The 17937-nt window shown below is 54.2% G+C and overlaps 1 protein-coding gene across 2 annotated transcripts in view; it reads right to left on the reverse strand.

Moving 5' to 3' along the window:
* Positions 1 to 3033: 3033 nt before the first annotated feature.
* The window catches only part of RBM19 (RNA binding motif protein 19), a 158507-nt gene continuing 143603 nt past the window's right edge, over positions 3034 to 17937 (reverse strand). The window contains exons 26-27 of one of the 2 annotated variants that reach the window (XM_011997927.1): positions 4214 to 4332; positions 3034 to 3626 (exon numbers count right to left, since the gene is read on the reverse strand). In XM_011997927.1, coding sequence (XP_011853317.1) covers positions 4229 to 4332 — 104 coding nt within the window. In that variant the 3' untranslated portion in view covers positions 3034 to 3626; positions 4214 to 4228. Of the gene's footprint in view, positions 4333 to 17937 lie in introns of both variants that reach the window. The other variant, XM_011997926.1, reaches the window with a different exon arrangement.

Consider the following 17937-nt stretch of genomic DNA (forward strand, 5'->3'; position numbering starts at 1 on the left):
TAGCAACAGACAGGCAGCTGCTCCTGGTGGGGTGTTCAGCTGTTTCCCAACAACCACTGGCCCATCTGGGCTTGAACTTTGGTTCTGTGCAGGAATAGCCAGGTGCACAATGTGCTGGTTTGCCTACTGGGGCCAGTGGGTGGGGGGCACCTCCTACAGGCTCCTTCCTGGATCACAGCCTCCTCCCCAACATGGCGCAGTGCTCTCTGAGTCCCTATTCTGCCCCAGCCTCTGGACGTGGGCCCAGCTGGCCTGACATCTGCTGGGTGCAGCCCAACAAGCTTGCCTTGTTTTGAAGTTATTTTCACAATAATGATGGCAACTACCATTACTAAGCACTCACCAGGCATGACACAGTCTGCTAACTACTTTCCATTCATGACCTTCTGTTTCTGTCTTAACGAATCCAATGAGGCAGGAATTCCTGGACCCATTTGAAAGACATGGAACGCAAGGTCTGGAGACACTGAGAGCCTAGAGATTCTAACGCAGGTCTTTGGAGTCAGGGCCTGTGCATTCCATTCTCCTCCTTCCATCACCACTGTCTCTCACGCCTGTCCCTCCTCCAGGCCCCACTGTCCCTCACCCCTGTCTGTTCTCCAGGACCTGTCTGACCACCCATCTCCCTCCTGCAGTCTGACTGTGTGCATCCTACAGCAGAGATACCAGGGCCCTCCTCACCCATCCAGGGGTGGACCCTTGGTGAAGACGCCACAGGGGACAGAGGGAGAAGGTGGGATGCCTGGAGTGTCTCTTCTACCAGCCTTCCGGGTGCCTGCTACTGCCCATCGCTGGCCAAACTGAATACAAGCCTCTTGACAAGGGAGCTTCAGAGACGCAGCTCAAGGGGCCAGGCCCCTGAGACCCACAGCGGGTGGGAGACGGACGTGAGGACAGTAGATGCGGGTCTAGCCAGTTCCCAACTCTGGAAACAGCCTATCTCCGTTCCTCCCAGCTAACTGAGCCGCGCTGTGAACACTGGGTCCCAGGCCTTGTCCAGATGTGTGCCTCTGGCTTTTCTGAGGCACGTGTCCCGCTGATCTCCCACCTCCCTGTGTCCCTTTGGCCCCTCTGGCCTCTTGGTGTCACCTCTCCTTTCCCAGGCATGTGCTCTGGTCCAGCCTGTGATGGTTCTCTTTCCTGGCTCTCTGGTGACCATATCGGCAGGGGACGGGTCACAGCCCCTCTGAGATGTGGCTGAGCCAGTTTCCTGCCCCCTGCAGCAGTCCTGACCTGGGTCAGGAGGTTCACCGCCGTGAAGCAGTACTCCTTCCTCAGTGCCCCCTCGGTGGGTTATTTCTGGAATTTCTCTCCCAGATCTTCTGGGTGTCTGGGTCTACCAACGTCCCATCATTGCTGCAAACACAACCAAAGCTGCCTTTTGGAAAGCTCCCGTGTCCCCCTCCCAGTGACAGCAGTGACTATCAGTCCCTTGCTGCCTTGGCTTGAAGGCTTAGAGTCTTCCAGTTCAACCCCCACATGCTGGACGGAGGAATTTCTCGTAAGACGCTTTCACCAGTCTCTCTCCTCCAAAGGAAGAAGAGATGAAGCCCCTCCTCTGGACCGGGCAAACCATCCAGCTCACGGATCAGTCAGGCCACACTGGCTGCACGAGGACAGCTGAGCCGGAGGAGAGGAGATGAGGGTGCAGTCTGGTGGGCGCGGCAAGAAAGGGCACCCCGAGATCTCTGTGGGAGTGGACTCCACTACTCCTGTGTGCTTACAGATCTGCCCCTTCCAAACAGCGAGTGCCTGGGGCAGGGGCGCAGAGGCCAGCCTCAGTATATGGTCTCCAAGTTGCCTCGCTCTGCACTGCCAATTCCGGGCCAGGCCTGGAGAAAGGCTGGAAGCTCTCCTCCTCTTGCCACTTTTCATTCTCCTGCAGTTCCTGAACCTCCCCCAGCTCACCAGCTTTTTCTTTTGGCCACAGGGAAGGCAGTGACGCAGGAAGGGTCGGACAGCCCTGATTCCCATCATTCCACTGTGTGAGCTCCGGCAGGGGCCTGCAGCTGCCTGGGCCTGAGGACGCTTTTGTGACGGAGATGCTACTTGGATCACCGCATTTTAAAGATGAGGAGACTGAGGACTCAGCAGGTTAAGTCACTTGCCCAGGCTCACGAGGCTGGAGAGTGGTGGACTGTTATGGAACCCATGTTTGTTCATCCCACACCAAGCCCTGGACGATGCTGAATCCTGCTCTGGGGGGAGGTTCTAGAAGCATCCTCTGGGCCAGTGAAGTCAGTGCCCCAAGACGCCTGCCTCTGCTCCAGGCCCGTGGGTCTACACCTGATTTTTGGTGACCAGCCGGCCATACTTGCTGGCTCTGGTGTTGTGGAAATGTGAGTACAAATTGTACAGACAAGACGGTTCAGCCAGAAGGAGCCAGGTGCTGTCGAACAGGACATGATCCAGCTCACGGATCTGAGCAGTAGGAAGGCATGGGGTAGGTTCTCCAGCCCTGTAATTCCACATGATTCACAGCAACTTGGGAGCCTGGTCACCTGAGGGTTGGCCTGGGTGTGGTTTAACAGAGACCTCACCATTCAGCCCCCACATCCAGAAGGCTGTGGTCAATGTGACTCTATGAGCCACCCCACTATAAAAGCTGGAGAATGTGGCTGGGTGTGATGGCTCACACCTGTAATCCCAGCACTTTGGGAGGCTAAGGTGGGAGGACCACTTAAGGCTGCAGTGAGCTGTGATCATGCCACTGTACCCTGTCTCTAAAAAAAAAAAGCAAAGGGCTGGGGAACGAGCCATTCCGTCTCTTCTGTTAACCACGAATTCTCAGGGATGAGCTTGGATGGCTAAGGGGGTGCCTGCCCTAGAAGACACGAGGCATACGCTTGGTCTTGCAGGCTGCCAGCTCTCTGTGGCCTTGCCTGGGCTCTGGGCCACTCTGAAAACTGGATGAAGACCGGAACCTCATCCCCACCAAAACGCATAGACCATGCTTTATGCACAGAGTCTGAAGATTCCCACACTCTCACTTGGAGCCCCACCCAGTGATTCTAAATGAAGACGCAACAAAAGTGCTGATGAGAATCTTCTCTGGGCTTTACTTGGCTTGACTCACTTAACTCTGGCACTGTCTATCTGAGGTAGGCACAATTATCACCCCCATTTCCTAGAGAGAAAAACGGAGGCTCAGACAGGACGTCATTAGTCTGAGGTCACACCTCAGGGAATGGCAATGCCTGGATTCAGACCGCAGTCATATGCCGTGCAGTTCTTGCTCTGCCCTCTCCGTCTTGCCCTCTGGCTGGTGCTGGCACAGACCCTTCCAGGCAGGAGGCTGCGTCTCAGGCTGGAGAAAATGTGAACACGGGCACCTGACAGAAGCCTGAGGATGCTGTTGGCCAGCGGAGAGGACCTTGATGCATTTCACATGGCTCTGGGCCCATGAGCAGAACGCATCCGCCATGAGTGACATCATTCGGATCAGCCGGGGAGCCTGGCATCTGGGCTTGGAGCTCGATGCTTCATGAGCTGCTGGGAGGCTTCCCTGGGTGACTGAACCAGGGCTCGTGGTCCCAAGTGATGAGGATGGGGCAGGACAGAGACCAAGTCCCAAGCTGTGAACAGTCCCTTGGAAAGCCATAGGTGGGAATTCTAGCTCAGCAGCCCTGGAGGGAGAGTAAGAACAGGGCTCAGCATCATGCTCGGCGCTCTTCATGCATTATTGCGTTTATTTCTCTCTAAAACCTTATGAGGTAAGAACTAGCTAGCAAGGGCAATGCTGGGCCCTGGGAGATAAGGAAACTGGGCCAGGGTCTCCCAGCTTGAGCTTGGAGACGGGGTTTCATGTCCAGGCAGCCTGATGCCAGAGAGCCGGCCCTCGTCCCCTCACTCTCCTGGGGTGGGGACAGGGGGAGCAGGGCTCCTCGCTCCCTGTGCAGCTATCCCCAAGTCTCTCTTCCTAACGTGGCTCCTCCCTTGCACTCCCACACTCCTTGCTCCCTTGCGCTCTTCCGTGTCTGCCACAGAGCAGGTGCGCAGTCCGTGTCTGCTAGAACGTGTCACTGGTGAAACCCAGGATGCCTGGGCTGTTGGGCAGTGGCCTGAGGCCTTCCTCATCCCCTGTCTCCTCCGACCTTAGATCAGTGCAGGGCGGAACTCCCTGCCGCTCCCCGCCCCACGCCCCAGCCCACACGGTGGGGAGTGCAGAAGCTGGAGCGGCTGTCCGGGTCCCCAGGGCCCCAGAGCCACGCACCCTCTCAGCGCCAGCTCACAGCTGAAGGGTCTGCTCCTCGCTGTCGCTGTCGCTGTCACTGCCTTCCAGCTGCTCCAGGATCTCGTCCAACACCACAGACCGCTTTTTCTTCGGGGGCTCTGTGGGAGCCCAGATGGCAAGAGAGGAGAAAAGAACAGCCGAGAGGGTTGGGAGGCAGGAAGAGAGAAATGACAGAGGAAGGAGGGAGAGGGGAGCGATGAGCAGAACAAGGGTGCAGGGAGACAGAAAAGCAGTGAGAAAATGCGAGAGAGGGAAGTGGGGGGGGAGTGGAGGGAGAGAAGATACAGAGGTGGCGGAGAGAGGATGGGGCAATGAAGAAAGACAAGGAGCAGGGGAGAGAATCAAAAGGGGAATGAGCAGGAGAGAGAAACACTAGGGTTAGTCTCAGCATCGCCATGACGGGGCTGCCTCCCTCGCACTCTCAGAAACTCTCCTGCTTCCCTGGCCATCCCCTCCCCGTCTTCCACCCACAGGGGAAAGGATTCCCTCGAGAAAAAAGAGGGAGGGGGGTCTCCTGTGCTACTTCCTCACAGCAGGTCAGAGCTTCGTGTGGAGGAAGCTGAAACCCTTCAGAGAGGCTGAGCCAAGCAGTGGGCCACGGGTGGGGAGACAAATAGAAGCTGTTTCTGTTTTCCTGGAGGCCAGGCTAACGGTGTACTACATGGCTGGCACAGAGCAGGTGCTCAGTAAGTGGCGGGTGAATAGAACAGATGCAAAGCTCAAGGATTCCAGAGAAGGCATGGAAGGAATGACAATTAGAGGTGGCTTTGAAGAGGAGGACTATTTGACTTGGGCTTTGAAGAATGCAGAGGAGTTTTCTGTGAGGAGAGGGAATTCAGGGTCATGAAGAAAAGCATGGAGGTAGGAAGGGGCACTGTGGGCTCAGTCCCACAAGCACCTCCTAATTAGGTACCATCATGAGCCACTGCTCCATTTCTGTCAGCAACCCCACAGGCAGGTGGTACGCAGGTGGCGGAAGTGAGGCACGGACAGGCAGGCCTGAGGTCACCCAGCTAGGAAACGGTGGAGCCAGGATTCGAACCCCAGTCACACCTAAACCCACAGTCTTTCTGCTTTTCATGGAAGTCTCGGGTGCTGGGCAGAGAACTCCAAGGGGATCAATGGTGGCACGAGAGGATGTGTGGGGTCCCTTGGCCCTCCAGGAAAAAAGTGAGGCTGGGATCCAGGCTGGCTTCCTCTGCCAGTCCCTCTGCTAGTCTAACCACTAGTCAATGGGCAGCCTTGCTCGCAGATAAGGCTTGATTTGTACAGAGGCAGTGTAAAGAGGCTGTCCAAATTTCCTCCCTTTCCATGGCTCAAACACCTCCCCGAATAAATCACGCTGAGGCCCTTTACCTCTATCTCTCCGCCTAGCCGTTTCTACCGAGACCTCCCCAGGGCCAGCACAGTGCTTGGCCAGGAGATGAAGACTTGGTTTCCCTTTGTGTGTTCCTGGGCGAGTGATTTTACCTCTGAAACTGTTTCTTCAATCTCATCCCTCCCAAATCAATTCAAACATTGACCTCATTTCTCTTCATCTCCATGGCTATATCCCAATCCAAGTACCTCTCAGCCCCTCACTAGAGATCCCCCTCCCACCAAGGGATCCCTCTAAACCATGTGTGTCAGATGTACCACTCCCTAAGAAAGCCCCAAGCTCCTCTGGAGGCGTCACTGGAGCTGGCCCACCTCCCCCTGCTCAAGACCTTTGCACTGGCAGCACCCAGATCTCCCTCTCCCTCTCCCCCTGAGCTCCAATGCCACCCCACCCCCGGCACTTTTTATTATCCACACTGCCGCAGGCCTTTCTTTGTGTGGGATGTTGTCTCACTCATTGCTGTGTCCCTAGCCTTAGTACGCTGCCTGGCACCCAGCGAGTGCTTGTGAAATATCCCAGAAAAGGGAATGAGCAGACAGAGCAAGGGTGAGAGAGACGGCAGAGCCTGCCCCATGGCGAGGGTGCGGAAGGTGCGGGAGGCGCCCACCTGGGAGACTCAAGGTCTGGCAGCTGTACCCATCATTGTTAATCATGAAAAGGGAGAGGGGGACAGGGTGGGCTGGGGTGGTGGGGACTGGTGGCCTGGGGTTCAGATGCCGGCTTCCTCTCCTTCCTCACGCCCTCCTAGACACTCTTGGTTTCCTTATAATCGCCAGTCCTGGAGGTGTACAATGGCCTCTGGAAATTGAATTTGTGGGCAGGTAATAGGAGCTGGAAAATAGAAACGTAACAAAACAGGGCCTGCAGGCAATCGCTGGCGCCCCTCCCATCTGCTAACATGGGTTGGGGTGGCAGCTCACTCCTGGGGCGGGGGTCCCTGCCTTCCTGGGACAGGCCTGGCCTGGGGTCTAAGGGATGGCCAGCAGTGGCGGCATGGGATTTTTTCTTCTTTCCCACATCCTGACAACTTGGAGGGACAGGCGAGGGGCGAGTTCTCGCCCCATCCATTGTGTCGGCTCAACCTTTAAGATATACCCGGACTTGGGGCGCTTCTTCCCCATGCTCCTGCACCCCTGGGCCGCACCACCATTGCCTCTGGCTTCCTCTGCCCTCCCTCCTAGAAGTCCGGTCTTGAATGGCAGCCAGAGGGAGCTTGTTAAATCCTGCATCACGGCATGCCGCTCCTTTGCTCAAGCCTCCAGGGGCACCATCTCACCTGGGGAAAAGCTAAAGCTGTTACGTTGGCTGCCAGGGCCACTGAGCAGGCTGCACCCCCTCTCTGCTTCCCTCCCACTCTGCTCAGGCACTCGGGCCCCTTCCTGGCTCCTGGCTCCAGCACTCCCACCTCAGGGCCTTGCACCTGCTGTTCCCTTGGTCTGGAATGCTCTTCCTCCACGGAGCCACTCAGGGGCCTTACCTTTTCAGTGAAGCTTCCCTCCTTATTGAAAATCCCAAGTCCTCCAGAGTGCCCTGACGTACACTTCCTAATCCCTTTCCTGTCCACTTCCCCCACAGCATGTCTCCCAGTCTCACTGTGTGTCATATTTGCACTTTACTATCTGTCTTCCTGGCTGGAACGTCAGCCCTAGGAGGGCAGGGGTTTCTGTCTGTTTTATCCACTGTTCCATTCTCAATGCCCAGAACTGTGCCTGGCACATAGTAGATGATCAATAAAAGTGTGCTGAGAGACTGAGGGAGTGAATGATAGGGAAACTTGAGGGTCAAGGAGTGTAGGTTGCTGAAGGACAAACGGTAGCAGAGATGAGGCCAAGAACAGTTGTTCAGAGCCTTCATTCATGCTCTCATTCTCTCACACGACAGAGACACCTGCAGCACCTGCTCTGGGTCAGGCATGGTGGGGAACAAGCCTGGTTTGGCCCCACCTAAGGCTTTCTGGTCTGGCAGGGGGAGATGGAGAAAGAACCAGATAGTTGTGCCTCAATTTCTAACCTGTAAAATGGGAATACTAGGGGTTGTGGTGGGGCTGAAATGAGTAAAAAGGGCAATGCCTGGCTCCTTGTTAGGGCTCAGTCGATGGTGCAGAGACCAATACCTGTGTTACTATTATGGATAGGAAAGGTGTTGATTTCGTGTCTCTCCTGGCCACTGGGGCAGTGAGAGCTCACAGGGCGGGGGCTCTTACACGGAGGCTGGCTTATGATACATGAGCAGTACACAGTTGGCAGGTAAAGGAATGAGATGATTTGGTTCATCAAGGCCAACGGAAGTGTGAGCCCTGCCTTCTCGGTTTGCACACTGGAAACAGGGGCATCTGCTGACTCACTGTGGGGCAAGGGACGTGGAAGGCACAATGGTGACAGGCAATTCCATGGCTATGGGAGTCACATGATCTGAGGTTCTAGCTCAGCCACTGACCAGCCAAGTGACCGTGGGACAGTCACTTCAGCTCTCTGAGCCTTGGCTTCCTGACTATACAGTGGGGACAGAAATAGGGGACATCTCAGCAGGCAACTATAAAGATGATCAGGTTCACGCGTGGGGCCTGTGATGCCCAGGGGCCCACTACTCAGGAGCCATTACTGTGCTCCTGGGCCAGGCATATCTGCCAGGGTTCAGGCTGGGCCCCCAACTGCCCCCCTGGAGGACGTGTCAGGCCCTGAGTTCCCACCAAATGACACCCCGCACCTCCCGCCGGCCCTGCTTCCTTGAGGAGCACCCTGTTTGCAGGGAACAGCTGCTGAAATCCCACTTCCCCGACATCAAAAGCCTCAGTGGGTTTTCACCAAACAAACATAATGCAGAACCGGAGAAAGGTGTAAAATAAATAAACGAAACAAGCTGTGCATTTTCTTTCAGTATTACAGCTGCACCCGAAGATAAACAACAAGTGAATGTCACCAAACATCAATACCCGAGAAATTAACTTGACAAAAAGCTCAGCCGTCCCCCGACAACCCCCCAGTCCTGCCCCCCTCCCCCCCAACCTCCGACTACCATTTTTGCATTTCTGGAGTTCCCACCTAATGATTTTATTTTTCAATTAATTCCTTGACAGAATGCCAGCCTGTGTCTCTCCCTTCCCTGGCTGGCGCTGTCGGCCCTGCATGGGAGGCCCAGGCAGGCAGGGAGAAAGGCGCAGGCAGGGAGAAAGGCGCGGGCGGGGGGCGGGGGTGTGTCGGGAGGACAAGAGAAAGCGCTTCTTGGGGTTTTGTTCCAGAAGCAGACGTTGAGGAAAGGCAAGCCGTGGGAGAAGAGCGTGGCTGATAAGAGGAGAAGGGAGTTCTGAAAGGAACCCTGGGAAGAGGCAGGCATGAACAGCTTGGGGAGGGGAAAAGCGCTGGGCCAGGAAGCCCAGGGCTGGATTCTGAGTGGAGAGGCCTGAGGTGCAGGATGGAGGGTGCTAGATGCGGGTTGCTGGGCGGGTGAGCTGCCAGGATGAAACCCTGCTGCTCCTGGCTGGGCAACCTTGGGTAAGTTGCTTCACCTCTCTGGGCTCCTCTCAGTTTCTGCAGTTACTGAATGGTGATGAAATTCACACGCCTAGGGTGTGTAAGGGTATTAAAAGAATGAATATATGTATGTAAGGCCTTCACAATAGTGCCGAGCACACGGCAAGAATGTCAATACGGATTGGTCATTCTTACTGCTATTGATAGAATCTGTTACTGAGAGCATGAGGGTGGGCCACTGCCCTCCTCTATAACATGAGGATGGCAACAGCAGCTCTGGACTCTTGTCTCAAAAAAAAAAAAAAAAAAAAAAGTGACCAATGGGATGCAGCAGGGCCTCCCACTGTGGGCCCACATTAGAGCATCTGGATTTGCTGACATGATTTGCCATGAATAAAGAAATCAGTGACTAATGTTCAAAAACAGGGAGATGCTACATGACAATCTGCACCTCTAGTTTCTCTTGAACCTGGAATGGCTAACCTGTGAGCGTGGCAGACCTGTCCCCTCCGTGCCTACAGGTAACTGACAAGGCTGTGTACTAGCTGCCCCTGGAGACCGGAGGCCTCACTTACGGGAGCTTTTCCACCTGTTCCTGGAGGCTCCCAAGTTGCTACTTCCCGAGACAGAGGATAAGCAAGGCTTTGACAAACTCCGCTAAGTGGGAGACAGAACTGACTCCAAGAGGCCGGGGTGAAGGGCATGGGCCGGGGGCACAGGAGGGCAAGGGGAGGAAGGAGGATGGGGCAGGTGGAGGCCAGAATGAGGCACTACAATCTTCAGACTCACTGGTGTGCAGTCCTGGGCTGCTGGGGGACACCAGCCACCTGTAGCTCCCACCCTTGGGGAGTATGAGGATGTCACGGTATGGGTACCGCAGGAGGCTGGCCTGGCTTGGGAGGCTGCCTGCTCTGGAAGGCTGGCCGAGCCAGATCCCCACCCTCAGCTGCTGGTGCCTGTGCCTGGGTCTCTACCCATCCTCCCTGGCTTCAGATCTTGCAGCCCCCATGGGCAGAGCTCTCATACCCAGATGGGTCTGCATCTCAGGGCTCTGTGTACAGCAGGCACACATTAGATATGCACAGAATAAAAAGTACTCTTCAGGAGATTGGCCTGGCCCCTAAGACCAAGCCAATGGCCCTTTATTGATACAGGAGGCTGTTTTAGGGTTGTGCCTTTTTTTTTTTTTTTTTTTCAAATAGACAGAATCTCACTCTGTTGCCCAGGTGAGTGCAGTGGTGTGATCTCGGCTCACTGCAACCTCTGCTTTCCGGGTTCGAGTGATTCTTGTGCTCAGCCTCCCAAGTAGCTGGGATTATAGGTGTGCACCACCACGCCCAACTAATTTTTGTATTTTTAGTAGAATCGAGATTTCACCATGCTGGCCAGGCTGGTCTTGAACTCATGAGCTCAAGCGATCCACCCGCCTTGGCCTCCTAAAGTGCTGGGATTATAGGCGTAAGCCACCACGTCTAGCCAGTTGTGGCTTTTTAAAACACAGCGAGTCCTTCTAAGAACTAGGTGTGATCTGAGAGAGTCCTTGCACAGAGCGGGTGGGCAGGACCCTGGGCTGTAGACTGGCCTCTGCCACTGCGGGACTCCCAGGAGCTGCTAAGCTCCTTATGTCACTCAGTGCTCCCACCTGTTAAATGGGGATGGTGCCTGTTCTGCTTACCTCACGGGAACCCTAAGGGTTCCTGCCTTCAGTCACTCTTAGCAAGCATGACCGAACACATTCTATGTGCCAGGAATGATGCTAGGGATACGGCAGTGAAAAAACTCCACAGGATAAACTAAACCACCAGCCACGGGGCCACACTAGGGCTCAGGGCAGACAAAACAAGGTGGGACCTGAGTGCTGCCACTTGGTGGTCCCAGCCTGCTCTGAGTCACCAAAGTTACTCTTCTGTAGACAGGACACAGTAATAGCACCCACCACAGGGGATCTGATGAGATAAAGCATGAGAGCACTTAGCCCAGGGCCTGGCATGTTGAGGTGCCAGGCAAACATGAAAGCTAACGATCAAAGGGTCCTGTGAGGCCACCCCAGAGGACATGCAGTGCCCAGCAAAGGGGAAATCCAGCTGCCCAAGATAAGGCTGAGGGGCGAGTCGCAGGGACCACTCCTCAGAGGCCTCCTGGCTCTGGATTTTCCTACAGAAATTCCACCAGCTGGGTAACATCATTGTCCCACTTTTCAGATGAGGAAGCAGCCACACTAGGGCTTTGAAGAGTCAAGTGGCCACATTCTCCAAGCAGGACCTTGAGCTCAGACGGGGCTGGCTCTAGCCCTGCTGGCACAGCACAGCAAAGCCTGCCCTGCCGGCTGGGGACAATAGCCCAGCCTCCCTAGGCAGGCGGGTCTCAACAGGAAAGGCATGAACAGAACCGGGCCGTGTAGCAGCAATTTTCTTTTCAAAGGCCATTGGTTCTCAATCCAGCTGTCTGATAGAATCAGCTAGGAAACCACTGATGCCTGGATCCTACCTCCAGAGGTTCCGATGCAAATGGCCTGGGGTGCGCATGGGATATTATGACTACCATGATGACCGCTGTTATTAATCTTGGTGCTGAGGACTTGGGCTCCCTGAGCGGCTGGAGACTGGGCTGGTGGGTGGAGTAACTTCGCTCTGTGCTCTGGGTGTCTTGTGTGTGTGCAGAATTCCACAACTGGCCACGCACAACCCCATACACAGGGGCCGGCGAAGGCGCTGCAGCCCGGATTCCCGTGGATTTATCCTGAGCTAGGGCTGTAGGCGTGGGCTATGCCTGGGAGCTTCTAGACTTGGTCCCACATGTTTGTTAGTTACAGATGCTGGGAGACCTGTGCGGGCTGGGAAGCAAGGGGAGTGTCCCGGTGAAGGTGACACCGGGAAAAGGGAAAAAGAACCAGGAAAGGTGGGAAGGTGTCCCCTACTTCTCTGCCTTGGGTCTGGAGGAATCTCCCAAGTCTTAGGATTTGGTCCACATCAGCTACTGATCTCTTTTCTTTTGGCATAGGCCCTGGGTTGGAGGGCACAGGCTGAAAGGGAGCAGCTGGTAACACCTCATGGGGCCAAGGTGTAGTGGTGTCTGCACCAGGCTGTGTAAATGCAAAGGCTCGAGGGTCCAGATAGGAATATGATGACATCAAACAGCCCAGGGGGTAGGGGGAGATTACAGGGAGGACTATGCATTGTGGGCAAGGGGAAGCCCAGCCTTCATATAAATGCGCAGCCATTCCTTGGGCCTGGTGCCCTGTAGGAATGTGGAACCAGCCTGGCCAAATCTGATTTTTCAAAAGAGGTCAGAATCTTGATTTTCACGTTAAATCTTCCAATACAAAAATAGTGATGATTCATTCAAAACCATTGTTTTCGTATCCGGTAGGCAAAACAGAGATCTAATTTCATCCGACAACTTGCGATTGTGGTCTCTGCTCTTTTCTCTCTCTCCTCTCTGCCTACTAAACCCCACTAGTTTCACTTGTGGTCATGAAGCAGTAATAAAAACCTTGTCTGTGTGTTTTCCTTGGGTTTCTCCGGGCTGGGCCAGCCTACAGTTCAGAAATAAAACTGGCCGCTCCCTACCACCAGCTACAACCCTGGAGGGAAACCCACCCTCCTCCTGTCCCTGTTTCTAGCACTCTGGTCCCCAAGCGCCCAAACCCTCGGCCAATCCCGGCCCAGCCCCTGCCCCTCCCAAGTCGCTCTGAAATTCTCCTTCTGTCAGTTTAATTCCGTGATCGATGAGGAAGAGCACGAGAAATGGCCCGGCACAGCTGGCTTCCCCGTTAGCCCTAGCAGGGATTCCTGGCCTTGCTGGCGACGTCTGAGTGAAATGTTTGCGGAACGCAGAGAACACAAGTCAATAACAATTTAGCTGGATTGGGAGCAAGTACCTTCCCCGCACGGACAGCCGCTCCCGGGGGAAGGGGAGGAGAGTGTGCGGGATATTGCCGAAGCACTTGGAATTATTTCCAAAACACCGCCCAGCGAGGCGCGGGCGTGGGGGAGTGGAAGGAAGTAGGAGGGGTTGACTGGGCCCTACCTGCTCCAGCTGACCTCCAGGCCCCCTAGCCTCCCCGCACCGCTGCAGGGAGAAGCATTTTGCTCTCCGATCATGGCTCCCTGCACGGCCAGCCATGTGCACCACTTGGGTGCACACTTGGGAACTGCCTTGACCAAAAGAATTCCCTCTCCTTGATTTTCCTCCTCTGGATTCGGCCTCCAGCAGCTGTGGGAGCCAGGGGTGTGAGAAAGAGTGGGTTTCCCGGGCAACCTCAACCTCTCCTGGAACCACTTCCCAACATGACCAGAAGCTGGAGATAGATTAAGACACACTACCGTGAACACAAAAAGTGATCATTTCTTTTTTCTTTTCTTTCCTTTTTTTTTTGTTTTTTTGAGACTAAGTCTCATGCTGTTGCCCAGGCTGGAGGGCAGTGGCGTGATCTCGGCTCACTGCAACTTCGTCTCCCAGGTTCGAGCAATTCTGCTGCCTCAGCCTCCTGAGTAGCTGGGATTACAGGTTCGCACCACCATGCCTGGCTAATTTTTGTATTTCTAGTGGAGACAGGGCTTCACTGTGTTGGCCAGGCTGGTCTCGAACTCCTGGGGTCAAGTGATCCACCCACCTTGGCCTACCAAAATGCTGGGATTACAGGCGTGAGCCACCACTTTTGGCTGAGAAGTGATCAAAGAGGTCAGGGATAAAACAGCTGCATATCCCCATGGCCCATCCAGTCTCAGCCTTTCCTGTCAGGACCTGCTGTGGCAATCCGGGACAGTCTCTCTCTTTGCCCGCCTCCTGCTTAGGCCTTTAACACCTCCAGACGAAGGGCTGCCACAGCCAAGTCTTCAGGAGAAAACAAGAAGGACCCAGGTGAAGGAATGAAAATGGGAAGCTTATAGAAAACCTCTGTCTCCAGGTGGATGAAAGGAACCACGACCAAGGGATATTCTGAATAATAAATTCTGTGACTTCACATCCTTGCTTGAACTTTCCTGACTGTGAGTTTGAAAGCCCGATGATTATGTTTTCATGGGCAAGATCAAGGCGGCCTATTCACAAAGGTTGACATGGGGATAACGGGCTCTCTCGTCTCCTGTCTTTTGAAAATGTATGGTCCTGTGAATGATGATTAAGTTATGGGAGTGGGGAGGGGGATGAACTCTTGCAGGCTTTAAATATCATCTGTCTGCTGATGACTTCCAAATTTATATCTCAGCCCAGACTTCGCCCCTGAGCTCCCAACTCATAGATCTATCTGCCTGACATCGAGGGGAGTCCTAATAGGTGTCTCAAATCCAACACGTTCAGAACACCCCCGCCCAGCCACCTGTTCTTCCCAGCTTCCTAGGCCTCCGCTCACCACGCAGCACCACCATCCTGTGAGTGGCTTGGAGCAAAAACTATGCACCACTTTTGATATTTCTCCTGCCTTCCAGAAGCAAGTCTGGCTGGTTCTACCTTTACCAAAAATGCTCAATCCACCTGCTTCCCCACCTCCACAGCCTCTGCTCCAGGGCCCTTGCTGGCCTGGATGGGACCTCTGCCCTCCATTCTTGCCCCTCTACAATGCAGGGGATGAGGTCTGACAGTGTGAATCAGGTCCTGAGACTCTTCTCAAATCTTCTAGGAGCTTCCCACTGTAACTTGAATATAAGCTGGGCTTCCTGGCAGGCCACACAAGGCCCCGGGAGGAACCCCTGCTGGCTTCTCTGCCTGTTTTGAACACACTCTGCCCTAGGACCCTGGCACTTGTGGCTTCTGCTACCTGGGATGGTTCCCCCCAGATCTTTGGCTGGTTGTTCCCTTCGTATCACACAGAAATGCTGACTCGGCAGAAAGACTTTCCAACCACCATATTTGGAATCTCTCCTTTCCCTCTCTGGCCCTGAAGAGCTCATTATGCTATTTTTCTTTTGTTTTCTTTTCTTTTTTTAAAGAGACAGAGTCTTGCTTTGTTGCCCAGGCTGAAGTGTAGGGGCACAATCATGGCGTGCTGCAGCCCTGAACTCCTGGGCTCAAGCGATCCTCCCACCTCAGCCTCCCGAGTAGCTGGGGCTACAGGTGTGTGCCACCACGCCTGGCTAATTTTTTAATTTTTTCTTTTTTAAGAGACGGGGTCTCGTTATATGGCTCAGGCTGGTCTCAAACTCCTAGGCTCAAGTGATCCTCCTGCCTTGGCCTCTCAAAGCACTGGGATTACAGGTGTGAGCCACTGCATCCAACCATATGTTACCCTTTCTAATTTCCACCCCAGGACTTGGTATCATCAGAACTTTGTTGCTACTTATTTTTTTTGGTGGGGCGGGGGAGGGGGCAATCATCTGTCTCTCTCACTCAAGTATGAGCTCCACGGGGGAGGACTTTCTCTTTTGTACACTGCTTTGCCCTCAGTGCCGGAGCACAGCTTGATAATACGGTCATCAGTGAAGAACTGTTGAATGAATGAATGAATGAATGAATGGGGGCCTCCCATCTGGGGAAGCTGGAGATCTAAGCCCAGGGCACTGGGGGTGCAGCTATGATGCCTCTAGAGTTATATACTCTGAGAAAGGGAGGAGTCACCATGGGAGGAACTAGCCACCCTTGGCTTTTGGATAAAATAAGGGCAGCCACTTCACAAGGCCTAGGGGCTGCAAGCCCTTTCTGTGAAGAGCCAAAAAGCAAATACTTTAGACTTAGTGGGCCGTGGGGTCTCTGTCACAACCACTCAACTTTGTCCTTGCAGTAGAAGAAAATAGCCCTAGACAATATATGAACAAATGGGCATGGCTGTGTTGCAATAAAACTTTATTTATAAAAATAGATTATAGGCTGTGGTTTGCAACTGTCCAGATCCAATAAAGAGAGGGCAATTTGGGATTTAGGAAGTGCTGAGGATACAGGGTGTGATAGAACACGCAGGTATAGACATTAACTACAGTTCTGCAGTGTCCAGACCTGTGTGCCTTCAGGCCAGGCACTAGGCTGCTCTGGGTCTTGGTTTGTGCTACAGTAAAATGGGAGCAACACTGTTCTTCAGGCAGCTGTGAGCCTGAAATGAGACTGAGTTATGTAAAAGCACCCGGTATCACTCTCTGCACATGGTAGGTCCATGACAAAGCTCTCTCACCCTCTTTCTTTCCTTTTCCCCCGGCTTGATCTTTATAAGAACTTACATGATTGCCTTTTCAGACCAGCGGTGCTTCGAAGCACCCGGTTAAGAATATCTGGCTTCAGACCACACAGGGCTCCAGTGCCGACTGCACACCTGTGGCTAAGCATGGGGCCTGGAGCACATTAGCCAGCTTTTCTGAGCCCTGGCTTCCTTCCTTGTGGGGTGACAGTGAAGATGAACCGAGTTAACACTCACACAGTGTCCAGCATCTATTAGATGTTCAATTAAATTCTAATCATCATGCTGATGATTAGATTCTTATTTATGTTCATTTTTCCACCCCACAAATGGTCACTGAGCACCTCCTCTCTGTGCTAGATATGGGGCCCAGGCAGGATGGGCAAAGGGCCTTGTACCCCCACAGAGGATAAAATGTCACATGGAGAAGGATCTTAATTGCACACGTGAGCACCTGATGGCAGGTTGTGGCACTTGAGGAGGACGAGGGGAAGGGCATGACAAGGGAATCACGAGAAGGAGGGGTGTGGGGGGAAAGCTGCATCTTTGACACCCTGGCCGGGAGGCAGTGGGGGCCGGGGTCGGTGGGGGCTGCTGGGACCAGGGCTCTAGCAAGCAGGCTCCTTCCCTGCCCCCCGTGAGGCTGGGAGGGTGACTGTTTGCTAGAGGCCAGTGACCCATGGGGACAGCCACCCGTCTGTGCCGGAAGAGCACTTCTCTGGGCGCTCTGCTCACAGATCTCCCGCCCCAGCCCAGTCTGGCTTGGGCAGGCGGGGGAAGGTGCCACTGCCAGCCACTCACCATGCTGGTCATGTCTGCGCTCCCAGCTCTGGAGGTGAAAGGTAGAAACGCTAACCACAGCCCATCAGTCCTCCCCAGCTGGAATAAGACAACACGGGAAGCAGAGCCACGCTCCCGGCCAAATAAAAGCCTGTTTGCCCGGCCTCCCTGGCTGTGAGTGCTGTAAAACAGAGGGTTCTGCGCACGGATTTCTTCCATACCATTATATTCTCTCGGCTGCGCTCGCAGGTACTGCGGCCTGCCGCGGCCCTGAAAGCTTCTCGATGCCGTGACCCTGCTGGTTTGTAACACGCTCGGGAAGAAAAGGACACAGCCAGCGGCGGACTTTCCTCTTTCTTCCCTCCTTGCTCTCTCTTTTCAAACTCCCACATGCAAGGCAGTGAAGAATAGCACTTTACCTACCACGGGGCTGCTGTGCTGGAGATGAGAAACCTGATTCTTGGCCGGCAAGGAAGGGAGGGAGGTGTGGGGCAGCGGGCAGGGGCAGGAAGAGGACAGGCGAGACGGGGAGGGCAGTTTGGTGGAAAAACGTCTGTCTTGCTATTCCCTTTTGAAAGCATCTCTGTCTGGTGTCAAGGTCTTTGCCTACTCAGGCCAACTTTTACAATGACTTTCAAAGCCCTGTCCTTCGCTGTTCAATTTGACAGGTGTTTTGCAAGCATCAACTTGCAAGGAAAAATATAATGCCCTGCCATTATACAGGGACAATGGATAAAACGAAGGCTTCCGCTTGGTGGGGAGGGGATGGGGGGTTTACAACAAGCTTCTTTTGGCTGCCAACAAGGAACCTGGATAAGCAGAGAGCTGGAGACTGGGTGTGGAGCATGAGTTCTTGTAACTGCCTTAGAAGGCAGGACATTACGGTTGCTGCTTGAGCAGCAATGAGTCCTCCTCTTCCTCATGGCACCTGGGCACTAATAAGCTCCTACTAGGTGCCAGGCTCTGTGCT

This window comes from Mandrillus leucophaeus, unplaced genomic scaffold (genome assembly GCF_000951045.1).
Source record: "Mandrillus leucophaeus isolate KB7577 unplaced genomic scaffold, Mleu.le_1.0 Scaffold55, whole genome shotgun sequence".
Classification (NCBI taxonomy): Eukaryota; Metazoa; Chordata; class Mammalia; order Primates; family Cercopithecidae; genus Mandrillus; species Mandrillus leucophaeus.